An 18,899-nucleotide genomic window follows, 5' to 3' on the forward strand; every position below is an offset into this window, starting at 1 on the left:
GAGAGGGGAACAAAGGGTGAGAGAAAGGAGTGCAACAAATAGGTCACTCAATGTGATGGTCACATTAGAGAGGGGAGGTCGTGGAGTGATCATAATATTGAGGATGGGTCAAAGGGGATAAAGTATATTCAATGAAGGGTTCTTTCTTGACACCATATTTAGAAAGGGGAAAAGGGGCATGGTCACTCGAGGTCATATCAAAAGAGATGAGGGAATTACTTAAGGAAGACTCAAGGTGGTGAACAAGAGGGAAAGGCAAAGGAGAAGGTGAAGTATCATATTCAACGGGATTTCCTTCCCCACAATCTAAAGGCTCAAGTGATTTGAATACATAGTCATAAGGTGGGTAGGTGGGAGCCTCATTTCTTTCCTCATTATAAGCATCAAAGATTGGGCTTTTCGTTAAAAGGAGAATCAATCACTTCCAACTGTCCTTCTTCATGCAAGGGAAAATAATAATTCTCCTTCCCAAAGGCATCGATGGATATGTCATCGCAAGTAATATCCGAGATAAAGGAAAAACCAATCTTCCTCGTCAGTATCATAAATGGAAGCACAATCAAATTGGGGCCCAACCATCACCCATTTCTCCTTTTCAATGCGGAAATAATCTCCAATGTCATTCTCCAAGGAGCTCACGGGATCACCCTCCTCAAGGTTTTCAAAAGGAGAGTCATCAGGAGTGATATCCTTGAGAAAGGTAAGGTCAATCTCGACCTTACTTTCCATAACTTAATTTTCCTCAACACATGTGCTCTCAAAATCATCCTGCCCGTCCTGCAACCCCAACAAGGGCTCATCACCGAGGTCCTCAAGGTCATCTTCATCTTGGCTGGTTGACAAGCGGGACCTCTCTTCTTCTCTTTTCTCTTGAAGAACAATGGCTAAGGTATTTGTTACATGATTCTAGTAGTATGCTTCTAAGAGGAGAGCATTAGTAGGGTTCTCTTTATATTCACATTTCATCTTATGAAGCTTCACTTCTTCATCATGTAAGTAGGAGAAAACTTCATTAGAATTATATTCCCTTACTACTTCCCTGCATGACCTACTATATTCATCCATTCTTTCTTGTGTGACTTGGAGGCTTGTGGGATCCAATTCTTCGTCATCCTCAGAGGAGGTATTCCCTTTCACATTGTTATTGATGAGGTTATCCAGAATATTCACAGCACAAGTTATGTGAGCAAGGTCAAGGAGACGACTAGGATCCTCTTCATAAGCACACCTTACTATGTCGAGTTGTACTTCTTGCGACCTATAAAACCTGAGCATGAATTCCATATCCATGCCCTCCAACATATTTTGAAAAGATTCTACATATTTCACAACTTTCTTTTGTGGCTCTTGAATCTCTTGGTTATTGAGTTTTTCAAATATAGGACCAAGAGAAATCTCCATTTTCTATGATTTTGCATGTTAAGATTATAATGGAGTCGCCAGGGTGAATTAAAGTGCCTTGATAGATGCTTGCTTCACCCTACAAGCATTAACTTTAAAGTTCAATGAAAAACTAGGGCTTCGTTCTTCCAATGGATTTGCCAATAATGATATGTCGATATGTCATACGAGGAACAAAACACACGTCTCATGTCCCCGACAACGGTGCCAAAATGTTATCGCTCAAACTAATAGGGGACCTAAGGGGGATCCCTAAAGGGCAAATGCTAGGCCAAGGGGAACAAATGGAGACTTAGTCCACTATCACCTCAGCTAAGGCTCCCTTCTATTTACGAACTTTCACCGATGGGAGGAGACCTGGTATATTATGGAGTCACCAATCAAGGATAAGTCAATGAAATGATGTGGAGTGACCCAAACAATTCCTTTCTCGAAAGAGTTAGAAGGATAAGGCTTGCTTGCTTCCTAAGCAAAGTACAATGTCTTTTAGGGAAAGGAGAGGAGGACTCAAGGGTTAGGTTTATGGGATATGACTTATGAAAGAAATTTCCAATCCCTAAAATCCTTCTTGTAATTGGTATCCCGAATGGTTCTTAAAGAATTATCTTTTCAAAGGAATGGGACCACACGGGACCAAGTGGACCCGGTCTAGGATAAGGGGAATGAGTATAGCAACCAATGGTGTTCTTACCCAAGACAAGATAGGAGAAAGGATCAAAGAAAGAATTTTCACTTGAAGGTGTTGATTTGATCCTATGAGGTACTAGCCTTGGGGATGTTAAGGCAAAGTTTGATCCCGAAGCTAGGGTTTGGCTTTTCTCCCAACTCCACCGTCAGATAGCTTCAAAATTGGAGGAGACCTTGAGGAAACACCAGCGCAGGAGACCCTAGGAGATCGAACTTATTGGAGGACTAGCTTGTCGGAAAATTGATGCCCTAGGTGCCCCAACTTGGCTAGACCTGGAAGAAGGTGAAGGAATGTGATTTTTGGTGACCACCTTTTGGTAGATTAGTGCCTTAGTCTTTGGGAGGATGGAGTCTATGGTAAATATGAGTAGGATTTCTTAGTTCCCAATCAAGGATGCCTCAAGACCATTTCACTAGCCTTCTAGGTCAAAGAGAAGCAATCTTGCAGCTTTTATACTTCGATGCACAAAGGGAATGGCTTATCAAGGTCAAATTCTTTGATAGAAATACCCCTAGGAGATTTCGTTTATATTACATGGCCCATACATTGAGAGATGCTATAATAGAGACAAAATTCCACAATTTTAAGCAGTAAATACATGTAGCAATTAACCCTAAAACAGTGAAAATCTCAACCCAATGTATATGACAAAGTAAAACAAGAATAACATTTAAAGCATGTGCTTACATGTAACAGGATATATCCAACCATTCACAATTGACAAGAGAGAAGCTCCAAGAGAAGATAAATCAATATTCACACATCAAAATTCATCCATAAAGCTCCAATTCATCCTCTAGAAAAAGTGTGAAATTCTCAAGAGAGAGAAGAGATCCAATCCAAGTGATGATGAGCAAATGAGCTCATATCACTTGTATTTATACACAACTTAGGAGTTCGAATTAGCCTCCTTGGCCTACATAAGCCCCAAAAATAAAATAATGTTCTAATAATTCAACTTTTGGTGACAAACCTACCAAATAGCTCATAAATGAAAAAGTAAGCCTCTCAAGAGGTCAAGTAATAATCTATGCATGTCGTAGGGCCCTCTAAGAGGCCTAATGAGGTCCATTGGTGCCACAATAAAGAATAGGACCCTCAAAAGCAATGGACAAGGGGTTGGCCCCTTGTAATAACCTATGGTGCTCCAAATGACATGTGGGGGCACACAAGTGTCCTCATGAGTCTCTAAACAAATCGAAGATACCTGTAGATCACCTGCAAGGGCTAGGATGATGGTGTAGGTGGTGCCACATCATCGTGCAAGACCTGGATCATCTGCCAAGTGTATGGTGTAAAACTGGGGCCAGCTGGGCATGATGGATCAGGTGCATCTTCCTCGTCCAATAAGTGAACCACGAGCAATCTCTAAATAGTTGTGGAAATCCATGGAGTGTTGTCTACTGCTGTGGAGGCCCATGGCTCTCAATGCACACCCTACAAGTGCCAATGTAGCCCTTTGAAGGATTAGGACCCCGTATAGGGAGACCAAACCCAAAATGGAGACCATCTGCAATCCTGAATAAAATCCAATGCGTCCCCTAGCCTTCCAATACAACAAGTCCTTAGAAAAATCGAGTAAATGAGTTTACCAAATCATGGACCACAAGTGGGGACTTCATAATGGCCTGCCCTTCCATAATGGGCTTCGGGATGTGCCAATGTCTCCTAAATTCCAAATGGGGTTAACCAAGAATCCTATTAGGTGGTTTCTACTTTTAAAGGGGATAATATATTCAAGCTACATCCTTCAAAAGGTGGTGGCATGTGACAGATCGCTGAATGGAATAGGGGATGAGAAGGGGCAGCCCTAGGTCACATGCTGGGGTACAAGGGTAGCTAATAAGAGGGAAGCCCACACTTGGGTTTATGATGTGTAGGAGGGAGCAATCGTGGTATATGAAGTGCTCCAGCCTTGATTTTTCCACTCTTCTTTATATGTCTTTTGCCTTTTTATGATTTTCTTTGATTAATTGCTCGGGGCTGAAGGGGTAAGAGCATGATGTATAAGATATAACAATGAATACCCCCTTTTAAGGTGGGGCGGTTCATTGCCCACCAGGGGTTGGGACAATCATGGGTCCCTATATGATGAAGAAGGTTCATAGCACCTGTAGGTACCAGGGTGATGGCCATGATGATGGGGTAGAGCTCATGTATTGGCTTTTTCCCACGTGCTAGATGTATTTGTCTCGACCATCTTTTGCATTTTGTGATACATTCTTCTGTTGACCATATATGATTTTATCTTTCTTTTCAGCTGCACCAACCTCTAGGGTTCATCCCAAGCCGTGACCCAAGTTGTGGGCAAGGGGAAGGGGCAAGCTAACCCCATGTGGACCCAATGGAGGAATGTGGACCCAGGCGGGAGAAATGATGAATGGGGTAATAATGAATGGAAAGGGGGGTTATATAAGCAGATAAGGGAGCGAGACCACACGCAACCAAAATCGGGGTTTCCCGTGAAATACCATCCCTGGAACCAAATGCTCAGTAAAAGAGATTCCGTAGGACTAGAATCTAAGGTTAATTCCTAAAAGGGGTCTAGGGGACAAAAGCACAAACCTAGCCCATTCTTTCCGCCAAATCCACCCATTATTCCATGCCCAGAAGTGTCCATGATAAGCAAACTACAATACTCAATTCCCGAATGACAAGGCATACCTTTAGATTCGGGAGGCCCACCTTCAAACATATGATCATGGGAGATGGGCGAGGGACCACATGGTTGGCTCAGGTGGCGAAGAAATGGCACAATGAACTAGCTAGTAACTGCAAGGGGTTGTTGGCTGTCGGCCAAGGACCATCTTAGAGAAAAAATTCCTCCTAGGGATACTACCCACAAAATGGTGGGTAATAAAGCCTACAGGGTCAAATAGGTTATTATGTCCCTGATCAACCTTCATTTAAAGAGAACATTACACTCTAGTTAGATATCGAAAGGTGATACTAGTTTGAAATATGAATATGCCCTTGACATACAAGCTTGGTCCACTTAGATGCTTATGCGATCTTATTCTCTAATGAATAGTTGCTTTCACTTGAGTTTTAAGTTGGTCTTCCCAAGTGGTCCACAACAACACAGGCCTTGAGGGCACCCACTCCACAAGTACCCAGGCCCTGCAAAGAGGTTGATGACTTAGAAAATGAAGTGTTGCCCACTTACTTGAGCAACTAATGCATATCCAAGAGTACCCCTAGGACCCAGGACGTTGATCTACTTTTGCCTAGCAGAGAGGATTCTTGATGATTACACCACTAGACCCGGTTGTTGATTTGTGGTAGCATCGAATGTGCTTTAGCCATGAAAATTAGTGGAGAGGCTAAGGCACATAAGATCTCCAAGACCCAGAAATGGTTTGGGGAAATTCCACCCGGTTGGAGAGATATTAAAATAATTAATATTTGTAATGGGGTTCCTAAGTCTAAACTTGGGAAAAATAAAATATTAATGAGTATTAATATAAAACTAGGTGAGAATGTTCTAAATGACATGGATCAAGCCAAATATAATCTTAGTCATTGATTAGAGACTTAATCTCGACCATTGAAGACTCAACAGGAAAAGTATAAGAGGAGGCTTGAGGGTCAGTTGGAGATACACCAAGATTGATCAGTCACTTCGATTTTCTGGAGCAGGGCTTGCTGAGAAAATTCGAACTAGTGATATGTTGCAACGAGGGGCAGTGAATACATAGTAGAGAGGCGGGGTAGTGCCTGAGGGTCAGTGCAGTGACCGAAGAGGCTGACGCAGAGGCTGCTGGGGACTGCGCAAAGGCTCAGGGGCCTACGTGGGTGACACAGAGGGCCAGAGAGCTAGAAGGCTAACACAAAGGCTTCAGGAACTAAGATGAAGCTAGCAGGGCTAACGCATAGCCAATAGGAAGCACCGGAAGGATTTTCATGGGGCAGACTAGCTAAATATCTATCTCCGAGAAGAGGTATTACTCGTGCAACAATCTTTGTTGGGTGAGCCATTTCTGGCACCCTAGTTGTACTCAGAAGCTGCTTAATAATAACAAGTCCTCAGAATTGCTACACCTATTTTCCCGCATTGGGTTTTTCCGGGGACGATTGTCCAAAAATAACGGTGTCCCTTGTGTGTTTGTCATTGATCTGTATATGATTTAAGGCTACATTTGTGTTTATTTCAGTATTTATATTTATAAATAACTTGTTGATGGAATAAACAAGTAGGAGAAATTAAACCAGATAATGCAGTAGGGATTTCTAACGTGTCAAACTTAGAAATTTCAACATGGTATTAAAGCATTGCAGATCACAGGAGGACTGAAGGCACCAGCGGTAATCTGAAATTTGCAACAGTAGCAGCTGTCCCGAGAGACAGCATTGTTCCAGAGCAGAAGCAACTAGAGAAGAAGTGACGCAAAGCTTGCGTCAACATTTCAAGCCAGAAGGAGGGTCAGTGCAGAGCCAGAGAGGGGCAGATCAGACCTACGCAGTGCTTGGTCATCTTTCTCAACAAAGAAGGATCGACACTGTGGCCAGGAGGTGCAGATTCAGCCGTTGTCGGGAATACACAGAAACTGAAAGGCTCAGTTTCTTTAGTTGTCGAGGCTTGGGGAGTCATGGGCAAATTGTGATTTGAGGAGCTAGTGGGACGTTTTTATTGAATCGGAACAGTGTCCAAGGAGACGGAGCCAAGGTGGAGGGAATCACTACCTCGACGGATTTCTAGCCAAGGAATCCAAATCTGAGTTGCAGCTACAAGGAGGATTGGTGAGGAGCAATTCGACATTTCGCTGGAGGACTGGAGAGGAGTAGTTCGACATTTGGCTGGAGGATTTTCGTGAAGGAAATCAGGACTCAGAGGGAGTCTAGAGGAGCTTGTTCCTTATCGGGTTTCTTGCACCAAAGAAATCCAAATCCGAGTCTTGTTGGGGTAGCAGGGAAAGAGGGAGAAGGGAACCAGTTCGACATTTTGGCAGAGATGGAAGCCACATCTCCAGGAGGGAAGTGGGGTGATCTAGAGTTGTAGTTCAAAAGGACTACAGAATGGGGCAGGATCCTTGAGGTGCCCAAACTCTTGGATCACATCCGGCTACATAAGCCCGTAACGAAAGTAGCAGGATGACAGAGATTGGGTGGAGCATAGTGTCGGAACATAATGAGTCCATTGCATTGTCTTATCCCCCGGCACCAAAACGAAAAACCCCTCAAAATTGAAATAAATTGCTCTAAGCATAGAATATGCCTAAACTTAACAAAACCCTACCTCCAATGCTCAAAAAATTTTGCAAAATTGATCTCAAGCTCCTCACCAAAAACACACCAAAACCCATAAAGGGTTTGGCCTAGTTTTGACCCCCGAAATTCGGTCCCCAAATACCACGTCCTCCACCAACTGCTGGAAAATACGGCCTGCCTATAACTCACAAAAAAAACTCCCCAAATCACACCAAATGGATGAGATGTGCTTCCCCAATGTTCTCCTTATTTCCCCCGGCAATCTCCAGCTCCCCAACTCATTCCTCAAGCTCCCAAGTGTGCCCATTGACAAGCTTATGCACTGGCCCAAGTAGCTGTAAATCATGTTGCCCACAAGCAGCAATCTCCTACTCTAACCTCCACCAAAATGTCGATATTACACTAAATCTCCAATGCTAAAATTCCCCCGGCAAGTGCTACTCGGAAGACCCCTAAAACAACCTTTGTGTGCTCCCTTCCTACGTCTTCCTGGAACACGCACTAGCTGAGCAAAGACTGAAAGATAAGCTCTGACATCCCTCCAGCTCTCCTCCAAAGTGGTACGATTTGACCTCCCTAGGGTGGCACTCGAAGTCCCCTGAAGAAAGGGTGAGTTCTTTGCTTGGAAAACTCAGTGCTAAACAACAAGCGACCTGGCTAAGCAGCTCGAGCAACAAAAGTGAGTTCAATTGACAAAAGACCCCTTGTGAAGATGAACTCCTCCTATTTATAATTTTGTGGGCCTTCCTTCACATGTGGGCCCCTCCTCCTTGCTTTTCGACTTCCCTCCAAGGCTATTCGAACTCCTCACTTGGCCAAGTGCGTTTTTCCTATGTGGGTGGCCCCCACATTCCACTAACAAAATAATTCAGCCTCTTTTTTCTCCCCTGAGTCCTTAAATCAAAATTGAGTGGGTTCCATGGTCACGAAAATTATCCAAAATTGTGGGAAAGTAAACCTGTAACAAAATAATTTAAGAAGGGACATTACAGAGGGCTACTCTTCAAATGACGGATGATTATGATGTTTAGAGACACCTTCAACTTTCTATTCACCATCACATAGCATTTGGAGCGCCAAAAGGGCATGATGTCATCATTTTATAGGCTTGTGGTTCACATGTGTGGGCATATTTTGGCATAGTTTATTGTTGAGCTAGGGGGTTGGCTTGTAACCCAAGGTTTTCTTGTGTTTACTCATTGTCAAACTTGTTTTAGGGACTTCTTAGCTAAAATTAGGTGACGTAGACCTCATATAAATAAAGGGTCACCTCACACTTCATTTAATCATCACTTGTGGACTATTTCAGCCTCTTAGAAGAATTCAGCCTAGCTCTTGTATCTTGCTACTCTTGTGGAGATGTGATCTTTGTGTTTTGCTATTGGAGACTAGTCCTCGTTTTGGAGACATCATTTTGGTATAATGAAGGATTGTTCATTGATATTTTGTGAGTACTTTTATTGTTGAATATATTTTTTATGGTTATTGTATGCAATCAATTTTGCTAGTGTTTATATATTCCTTGTCTAAATGCATATCTTTATACGATTTTTTTAGTGAAATGTTGCATTCTTTAATTAAGAATCTTGAACATCCCTTGAGAACCTCCTAGAAAGTTTTTCTCTTGCTATTATCCTCATATTGAATGATAGCTAGGGTTTTAAAAGTGGAACTTAGGGTTTCTCCCTTACTCCTTTCAAGGGTTAGATATTTCCATAGTAGTTTCCCCTTAGACTCCATCAACCAAGTAGTTAGTAAGCACTGGCTTCCACATAAATGGTCAAAACTATAAAAAATTGCATTCTTCTCTCTCTCCAAATCAATTTCGATCCTTCAAGGCAAGGCGCTAAGGCTAGGGCATAGGGCTGAATTCAACTAGGGTTGAAGCATTGGCTTATTTTGAAGTTGCTCTTGCTAGTTGGAACTTACATCATCAAAATATTGCATTTTAGACGGTTGGAATAGCCTCCCTAGGGATGATGTCACAAACCCTAGCAATTCTACCTTAGGAAATCCCTAATCTAGCATTAAGGCTTCAACTTAGGGCTTGTTGAAGTCTTGTGGCTCATTCTTATTGAGCATACCAATCTTACAAAACTTTTCTTGGTCTTATATGCCTAAGTGTGCCATTTTTGCACCATATTACTCAAATCCTAGGCTATGGGTAATCTTGGTAGATTCCTTAGAGGGCACGTTACTCCTTGTCTTATTGAATTGAGCCTTGTTCTTAGCCCGACTGCCTTTCCTGAACCTGTCAAAGTTGTCACCTTGGAGTTGTTGCCTTAGAATATCTATTAGGTGACTTATTCCATGAAGCCTCTCTTGTGATAAAATTGCACTAAAGAGCGGAGAGTGGAGTGTTGAGGGGACAATGGCCTCCACCTCTGTTAAAATTGGCAACTAGGGTCAAAACTCCATGTGGGTCATCTTATTAATGGAAGCTGATATTTTTCTTAGATCCCTCTCATCGAGAGGTGTAGGATTGATCTAAAGACCATCCGATTCCAATAAGTATTCATGGAGATATGAATTTATTTGTGTTATGGGACAATTCGTCAAGGTCAGCCAACAACCAAATAAACCCCACTTGTGCTCAACATTTTAGTATAAATAGAGGTGGCTTTCAAGTCATTTCAACACACTTGGGATCTCTTCCTCTCTACTTGTCTTTGGGTTTTAGTAGGAGGAGAGATCCTAAGGGATAACACTACCCTAATCTAGAGGGTAGCAGCCAGAACTGCCAGGAACTGCTGGAACTGCCGGGAAAAGCCGAAACTGCGGGGAATAGCCGGAATTGCCGGAACTGCCAGAACTGTCAGGAATAGCCAGAATTGTCGGGAATTGCCGGAGCAACCGGGAAAGCTGACACAAAGGGCAGAGGTTGGAACTGCAGGGAAAGCCGGAACTGCCGGAATAGTCGGAACTGCCGAAACAGGCAGGAAAGCTGACGCAGAGGGCAGAAGCCGGAACTGCCGGGAACAGCCGAAATTGCCGGAACTGCCGAGAATAGCTGGAATTGCCAAAACTGCCGAAACAACCTGAGCATCTATCTCCAAAGGAGAGCAGCATGCAAGGGACAGCTAACATTGGGACAGTTGTATGGTACTTAGCAGCAAATACACCAAGCATGCAATGTTACAGCGAGCATGCAAGGGACAACTAGCATGCTAAGGACAACAAGCATGCTAGGGACAACTAGCAAGCTAGGGACAACAAGCAAGCAAGATGCAGCCAACACATAGGTCAGTATGGCAACATGGTGCAGCAATGGCACATAATGCAATACAGTGATGGGTATAGTCATGATTAATGAAGCATGATGAGATGCAGCACACTGATGATGGGTGCAGCACGGTGTAGCGCGGTGAAGTGCAGCATGATGACAAAATGCAGCACAACGAAAGGTGAAGGAGTCACTTTGGAGAATCAGTTGAAGCAGCATGTCTTCAACTAATCTCATGTATCATCTTCTTAGAGATGATCTATGCTCTTATCTAGATAAGTCAAAGTGTTGACTTCCGTTGTAAACGTACTATCTCTCTCTCTCTGTTGAACTATTGAAGAACATATAAGAAGAATTGATCAAGGGTTCCCCACATTGGGGTTTGTCCCTGGCTAGCGCCACATCTTGTGTCCTCTTGTCTTGGCTTGTCTTCTGCGATTTCGGTTTATGTTCTATCTGCAGTTTACTTTAATGCTGATGTGATTGCTAATCTAGAAAAGATATTGAGCTAACTGTGAAAATTGAAATAAATTACTCTAAGCATAGAACATACCTAAGATCAACATGGTATCAAAGCTAAGGTGAAGACAATGCCCAAGCAAGAGTGAAAGAGCAATCACCGAAGAATATTGGGAAAGGACAAAAGGATCAGTGGATTCCTCATCCCTCTTCAAATTCACAGAGGGTGAAGTCGAAGCAGAGAATATTATCAGAATAGCGCAGCAGAAGTTTATGATGGCCTACGTAAAGATCACTTCATTGGGAAGTCCGGATCTAAGGGTGGAAGGAAAGGCAAATGCCTTGGTTGCAATAAGTTCGGTCATTATGCGAAGGAGTGTCCGAATGGCAGAGACACATCTCTTGATGAAGATAATAATCATTCCAGGGACATCTTCAATGCTCAAAGGAATGACAAGTAATGCAGGTCATCAAGGAAATGGCCGACTCTTCAAAGAAAGCAAGGAACCCCAAATTCTTTGGGAATCTGGCTTAATGATTGCAGTGCTTCAAGGCACTTCATCAGATAGAAGGGTGCACTCTCTAATTTGGTAGAGATGGAAACAATCGTGGGATTATATTTGGAGCCAATGCCACCTATCCCGAAAAGGGTGTAGGGAATGTTACCCCTCAATTGAATGAGGGTAACTCGATTCATTTACAGAATCTCTTTTATGTACCTAATCGCAAGAAGAACCTAGTGTCCATTTCAGCAATGGAAGTCAAAGGTTACAGGGTGGCACTCATCGATGGAAAGGTACATGTTTGAAAATAGAATTTTCAAAGATGTTTTTGAGTTCAGGGTTGTATCAAGTTGCAGGAAGTCCACTGGGGACCATGTCCATTGACACATAGCACCAGAGGTCTATGAGTCAGATGGTGACAAGGATGCCTGAATTCAAAAAGAGCATGAAAGTACATGTCTAAGATGTACCGAAGGAAAATCTTATAAGGGGACCATTCCCCTCATGTAGCAGGTCCACAAGTTTGGAACAACCCGCGGGGTTTGAGATTCATGATCAGGAATCTCACGTATGCAGGTGGAAGAAAGCCCTCTATGGCTTGAAGCAAAATTCCCTGGGCGTAGTATGAGGGGATTGATAGCTATCAGATGAAGCTGAGATTCACTAAGAGTGAAGCCTATCCAAACCATTGTTTGAAGGTTGTGGATGATAGACCTCTCATACCAGCACCTTCTGAGGACGACCTATTTCAAACAGGTGTAGACCCTCTCACTTGCAGAAGTAAGAGGGAGTTGAATTCCGAATGTGGAATGGTAAACTGCAAGACCATGACTACCTCGAGGATCTTAACTTTCAGAAGTTATATGGTAGTGATGTCAGACCGGATTTGGGAAATGCCTCTAAGTTTCATAAACTCATTCGCGTTGATGTTCTTGGTGAACTTCCGTCCGTACATATGTTCTACAGTTAGCATGGTGAGCTCATATTTGGTTGAGCCTCAGTGGATTGGTGCCAAGAATCTTTTGAGATATCTTCGGGGCACAATCTCTCATGGATTGAGATACACTGCCGAAAATATGAAACTGCATGATTATTCGAATGCTGACTGGGCAGGCAGTGTGGAGGATCACTAGAGCACTTCTCAGTGCTGGTTCTCTTTGGATTCTGCTTCGATATCATGGATGAGCAAGAAGCAGAAGTCGGTTGCTATAAGCACCGCCGAGACCGAATACATAGCTACAAGTATGATCTCGTGTGAAGCTGCATGGTTGCAGAAGCTCTTAAGTGAGTTGTTTGTACACATGATTCTCTATGACAACCAGAGGGGGGATTCGATTATTGAGGAATCCCATATTCGATGATTGCTCCAACAGATAGACATTAAATACTACCTTATCTGGGATATGGTAAGTCGATGAGCGAGGAGGCTCCATCGCATTGAGACTAATGTATAGGTCAGACATTTTGTCAAAGCCCCGGGGAAAGGTCAAATTTGTGACTTTCTCGAACGACTTGGAGTCGTTGAGAGACCTTCTTATAAGGGTCCTGCATGTTGGATGCATTGAGCTCTGGGAGCTCTAGGGGGCTTGGGGTACTTATTGGAGCAACATACGACCACAGGGCGACTCACCCTCCCCTGGTGGTGCGCTATGTACAAAATGACAGGTTCAACCTTCGCCTATGATACCCCGTGGCGACTGTGGAACAGGATGATTAGTTCTCCTGTGGGTCGGGATGATTAGTTCTCCCATGGCAACTGTGGAACAGGATGATTAGTTCTCCTATGGGCCGGGATGATTAGTTCTCTTGTGGCAACTGTGGAATAGGATGATTAGTTCTCCTGTGGGCTGGGATGATTAGTTCTCCCGTGGCAACTGTGGAATAGGATGATTAGTTCTCCTGTGGGTCGGGATGATTAGTTCTCCCGTGGCAACTGTGGAACTGGATGATTAGTTCTCCTGTGGACCGGGATTATTAGTTCTCCCGTGGCAACTATGGAACATGATGATTAGTTCTCCCGTGGCAACTGTGAAACAGGATGATTAGTTCTCCTGTGGGCCGAGATGATTAGTTCTCCCGTGGCGACCGTGGGGCAGGATGATTCGTTCTCTTGTGGACAGGATGATTAGATCTCCTGTCGAGGCATCCTACCCATGTAATCTGGGACTCATGGGAAGTACCTCCCATCTGATCAATGAGTAGGGAAATGGGATTAGGGACCATAGTAGTACTATCGATGGACGCATTGATGTATCTACCGTACTCCCTATGCTAGGATGACCTCCATTGATCTGGGATCAATGACACTAATATGGGATTAGTTTGAGTGGTTTGAGACACTCTCTTGTGATATTGATCTGGGATCAATAAAACTGACTTCGGGCCAGTAAGAGTGATGTGACACACTCTCTTCAGATGAAATTGACTTCGGGCCAGTAGAGAATGGTATGAGACATTCTCGATCAATTCTTCTTCTTCATGGTTCAGCAAGGCAAAGCAGAGCTCAGCACAGCAAAGTAGTGCAGGGCACTGATGGCAGAGATAGTACAGTCGGACATATGGATCAGCGGATGGAGTTCTCCCCAGTTGAGAGGGAGTGCTAAAATTGGCAACTAGGGCCAAACTCCATGTGGGTCATCTTATTAATGGAAGGTGATATTTTTCTTGGATCCCTCTCATCGAGAGGTGTAGGATTGATCTAAAGATCATCCGATTCCGATAAGTATTCATAGAGATATGAATTTATTTGTGTTATGGGACAATTCGTCAAGGTCGGCCAGCAACTAAATAAACCCCACTTGTGCTCAACGTTTTAGTATAAATAGAGGTGGCCTTCAAGTCATTTCAACACACTTGGGATCTCTTCCTTTCTACTTGTCTTTGGGTTTTAGTAGGAAGAGAGATCCTAAGGGATAACACTGCCCTAATCCAGAGGGCAGAAGCCGGAACTGCCGGGAACCATCGGAACTGTCAGGAAAGCCAAAATTGCTAGAACTGCTGGGAATATCTGGAATTGCCGGAACTGCCGGGAAAAGCCGAAACTGCTAAAACTGCCAGGAATAACCGGAACTGTCGGGAATTGCCGAAATAGCCGGGAAAGCTGACGCAGAGGGCAGAAGCTAGAATTGTAGGGAAAAGCCGGAACTGCCAGAATAGTCGGAACTACCGGAACTGCCAGGGACAAACGGAATTGCCGGAACTGCCGGAATTGGCAGGAAAGCTGATGCAGAGGGCAGAAGACAGAACTGTCGAGAACAATCGGAATTGCTAGAACTGCCGGAACTTCCGGGAACAGCTAGAATTGTCGAAACTACCGGAATAGCCTGAGCATTTGTCTCCGAAGGAAAGCAGCATGCAAGGGGCAACTAACTAACATTGGGACAGTTGTATGGAACAACCTGAGCATCTGTCTCCAAAGGAGAGCAGCATGCAAGGGACAACTAACTAACATTGGGACAGTTGTATGGTACTTAGCAGCAAATACACCAAGCATGCAATGTTATAGCTAGCATGCAAGGGACGGCTAGCATGCAATAGCAAGCATGCTAGGGACAACAAGCAAGCAAGATGCAGCCAACACATAGGTCAGTATAACAACATGGTGCAGCGATGGCACATAATGCAATACAGTGATGGGTATAGTCATGATTAATGAAGTGTGATGAGATGCAGCATAGTGATGATGGGTGCAGCATGGTGCAGGGCGGTGAGGTGCAGCATGATGACGAAATGCAGCACAACAATAGGTGAAGGAGTCAACTTGGAGAATCAGTTGAAGCAGCATGTCTTCAACTGATCTCATGTATCATCTTCTTGGAGATGATCTATGCTCTTATCTAGATAAGTCAAAGTGTTGACTTCCGTTGTAAACGTACTATCTCTCTCTCTCTGTTAAACTATTGAAGAACATATAAGAATAATTGATCAAGGGTTTCCCCACATTGGGGTTTGTCCCTGGCCAGCGCCACATCTTGTGTCCTCTTGTCTTGGCTTGTCTTCTGCGATTTATGTTTATGTTCTATCTGCAGTTTACTTTAATGTTGATGTGATTGCTAATCTGAAAAAGATATTGAGCTCACTGTGAAAATTGAAATAAATTGCTCTAAGCATAGAACATACCTAAAATCAACAACCTCATTATTCTATCTTGGTCTAGCCCTTGTATTGTGAGGCCTCTCACAAGACCTAATAGATTTTGAGGCAACAAGGAGTATTTTTGGGGTTTAAAGGTGCACAAGAGGAGTCTAAGGAGTTTTCTTGGAGTGTTAAGGGTGCACTATGAAGGACTAAGGTCTATGATGTTGTGAAGTAAGTTGTTTTGGGGCTATGATGCTATGAAGTGCACTAGTCTAGGATTATATTCTAGAGAATAATAATATGAGGTTTGCTAGGGCATGAAGGCAAAATCTGACTAGGGTATGAAGCAAGTAGAGGCATTGGAGCATGAAAGTTAACGGTATGATGATGCAATGAAATGCATTTAGTATGAAGCATGCATATGAAGTTAGAAGTATTATGTGTATTAAGACCTTAGGTTCATGCCTATACAGGTCATGCTAAGTTGGTGCTTAGCCAAGGAGATTGATGTCTCTAGTAGGTTCGTGTCTACACAACATATTGTTGAGTTGGTGCTCAGCTAAGGAGATTGGTGTCTCCAATAGGTTGGTGCCTACAAGCTTTGTAACAGTAGGTTGGTGCCTACAGACATTTATAAAGATAAGTTTTTGTGGTTTTCTCCCACAAGGGTTTCGTGTTAAACTCTCTGTACCGTGATTTGAGTTTACATGCATTTAATGTTTTGAAGTAAATGAGTGATTGATAAATGTGCAGTTAAAATTAAAATTAAAAAAATGATCTTATACTCATTAACCCCCCCCTAGTATAAGCATAAGTTCAACACTGAGCACGATCTGAAATGTATCTGTTGGCTGTGATCTGTGGAGAATGCCGAATGTCATCATTGGACCACTGTCTCTGATGTGGATCATTGGAAAAAGGCCTCTTATAGTTACACCTAGAAGGGGTAATAAAGAGAAAAGAGTAATCTGTTGTCCAGCAAAGGCAGAAAAAAAGCATGCTGCACTGTTGTAGCTGCACCCTCTTTTCACAGGCTATAGATTGTTGTTTGTGGTGATTTTATTGACCGTACACCTCACAAGTGGAATCTCTTCTTTTCCATACTGCCAGAGCATAAAAACTTGAAGTTGATCTATCTAAGCTTTTCTAAAACACCCTTTAGAATAAATGCCAGGGACATCTAGTATACAGGAATTGCTTCCAAAACCGATTTGACCAGAGTAAGAGCTGCTGGTTCAAGCAGGCTGCAGAGGTCACCTTGTAAGCTTTGACCAAAGGAATGAAAAGCTGATTAGAAAGAGAAATATCTTCTCTGTGTATGTGTTTTACTTGTTCCACTGTTCATTTTTCAACTGTTGCGTGATTGACGCAATATTTGGAAATTTAATTTTTTCTATATTCAGATAAATTATGTTTTAAATTATTCAGTCACCTAGGCTTTAAAAATTACAAAATTCACAGTATTGGGCAGGGTGGAAAAATGGAAAAATCATGGCAAGTGCAAGAAGGTAAGTTGTTCAGAATGGAAATAAAGCGATGAGTTCAGTCTTCTGATGCTATTGTGAATCAATTTTATCTCCTTGTTGTCGAGTTAGAGAGTCTCTTTGGCATTGTTTGATTTGGATTCCTAGGCTTTCCTACAGGACTTGGCATCATGACAAGTAAGCCTCTCCCTGCTATCGTTTACTATAGTCTGGTTGGGGTGTAGACATCCCACCTGCTCAGTGGGGATGTTAGTTCGTCACAGATTCATATGTGATGTATATTTGTTTTCGAGCGTTAAGAGGTTAGTGTAGTATTCGTGTTTTATTTGTTAGTACAGTATTTATTGTCGGTGAATGCTTCTTAGCCTGCATTCTCAGTCAGATCTTCCTGTGGGAAGAAAGCCTCATGCTGCCTTTCCTGTTCCCTTGTTTGTTTATTTAATGGTATGCTATATGTCTCTTCGTGCTTTAAGGGCATTTTTTTTCTGGACACTAAGTTTATAGATTATATTACCAATTATCAATGATGATCTAGGGCAATTTCGATAGATCGAAAAAAATTCAAATCTTTTATGGACACTAAGTTTATAGCTTGTATTGCCAAGTGCCATTATCTTAATGAGTGACCTATGGCAATTTTGATAGATCAAAAATTTCTCAAAATATTGATGTTTTGATAGATAGTGCTACATACCTAGGTGGCCACTTTAAGTCGCTCCTATATCTTAACAAAGACTACCTTCTCTAGTTTTCATCAGAGCAAAATTGAAATTTAGTGCCAAATTCTGTTAAAGGTGATCTCCAACCATTCAATTCAATTTTCTTGATTGAGCTAATTCCCCATATTTTTGTTAACAAGTGGAATCTTCAGTGGTAGGTCAATCTTTAACAAACAAAAAAATGGAATAGAAAGCTGAGCTTTGTGAAGTCGAAGAAATAAAGAAAGGGAAAAGCTTACCGAGGAGGCATTGGTATTTCCCGTTGTAAGCCATGAAATGCGATCTGGAGTGAGAAGCACGTCCACCTCGCCCACAAAATCCAAATACAGCCGCGATGCCATCCTCAAGGGCTCCAATTCCGACTCAGAATGGGAATGGGAGGCATCCATTTCTATCTATATTTTTAGACGGGGGTCTTTCCCCCTCCAACGAAGAAGAAGAATCCGCAACGAGCTTACCCTTTTCTAAGGGTCCTCCGCCTCCTTCCAGATTCGAGCTTTGCATTTAAGATTGTTGCTCAGAACGTTACCTTCGAAATATTTCAAGGCAAATTGATTGTGATGGAGAATGAGGCAACAAGTTTGAAGGCAGATCGACTGTGATTGAGATTGAGGCAACAATTTCTCTGTACTCTTAAGTTGCTGAGAGAATTTATATGGATGGACGTGTACGAGCTACTCAGCTCCTTCACTTTCATTCCTTCGAAATTTGCCCACAAAAAGCAATGACGCGTGGGTTTGACTCACAATTGAATTTCCGTGGGGCATTAGCAAACTTGACAGACTTGCCATAAATGCGCTAGAATTTTAATTAAATATGTCTTTTACTTATATATTTTATATTTTAGATTTTTGTGATCTATATTTAAATATGTTTTAGATTTTATATATTTTAGATTTTTGTGATCTATATTGAAGATAGAAGTTTTTCGCATTAATCACATTATTAGGAATTAGTCGACATTTTGAACTAACCAATATCCCGAGGATGAACCACAAATGCGCTCAAACTTTCATTGGATGTGTCTTATATCTGAGAGTTTTGTGATCTATATTGAAGAAAAATGTCTTTCAGATTAACCACATCATTAGGATTTGGTCGACGTTTTAGGCATATACTTAAACATGAACAACTTAA

At 42.5% G+C, this 18,899-nt stretch overlaps 1 protein-coding gene across 2 annotated transcripts in view; it reads right to left on the bottom strand.

Moving 5' to 3' along the window:
• The window catches only part of ACD5 (Diacylglycerol kinase family protein), a 184,277-nt gene extending 165,756 nt beyond the window's left edge, over nucleotides 1-18,521 (bottom strand). The window contains exon 1 of one of the 2 annotated variants that reach the window (XM_089414229.1): nucleotides 18,002-18,521. In XM_089414229.1, the coding sequence (XP_089270355.1) occupies nucleotides 18,002-18,151 (150 nt within the window). In that variant the 5' untranslated portion in view covers nucleotides 18,152-18,521. The remainder of the gene's footprint in view (nucleotides 1-18,001) is intronic. The other variant, XM_089414226.1, reaches the window with a different exon arrangement.
• Nucleotides 18,522-18,899: the final 378 nt, after the last annotated feature.

Source organism: Pinus tabuliformis, chromosome 6 (genome assembly GCF_031772625.1).
Source record: "Pinus tabuliformis cultivar Carrire ecotype Pingquan chromosome 6, CPIR1, whole genome shotgun sequence".
NCBI classification, from domain to species: domain Eukaryota; kingdom Viridiplantae; phylum Streptophyta; class Pinopsida; order Pinales; family Pinaceae; genus Pinus; species Pinus tabuliformis.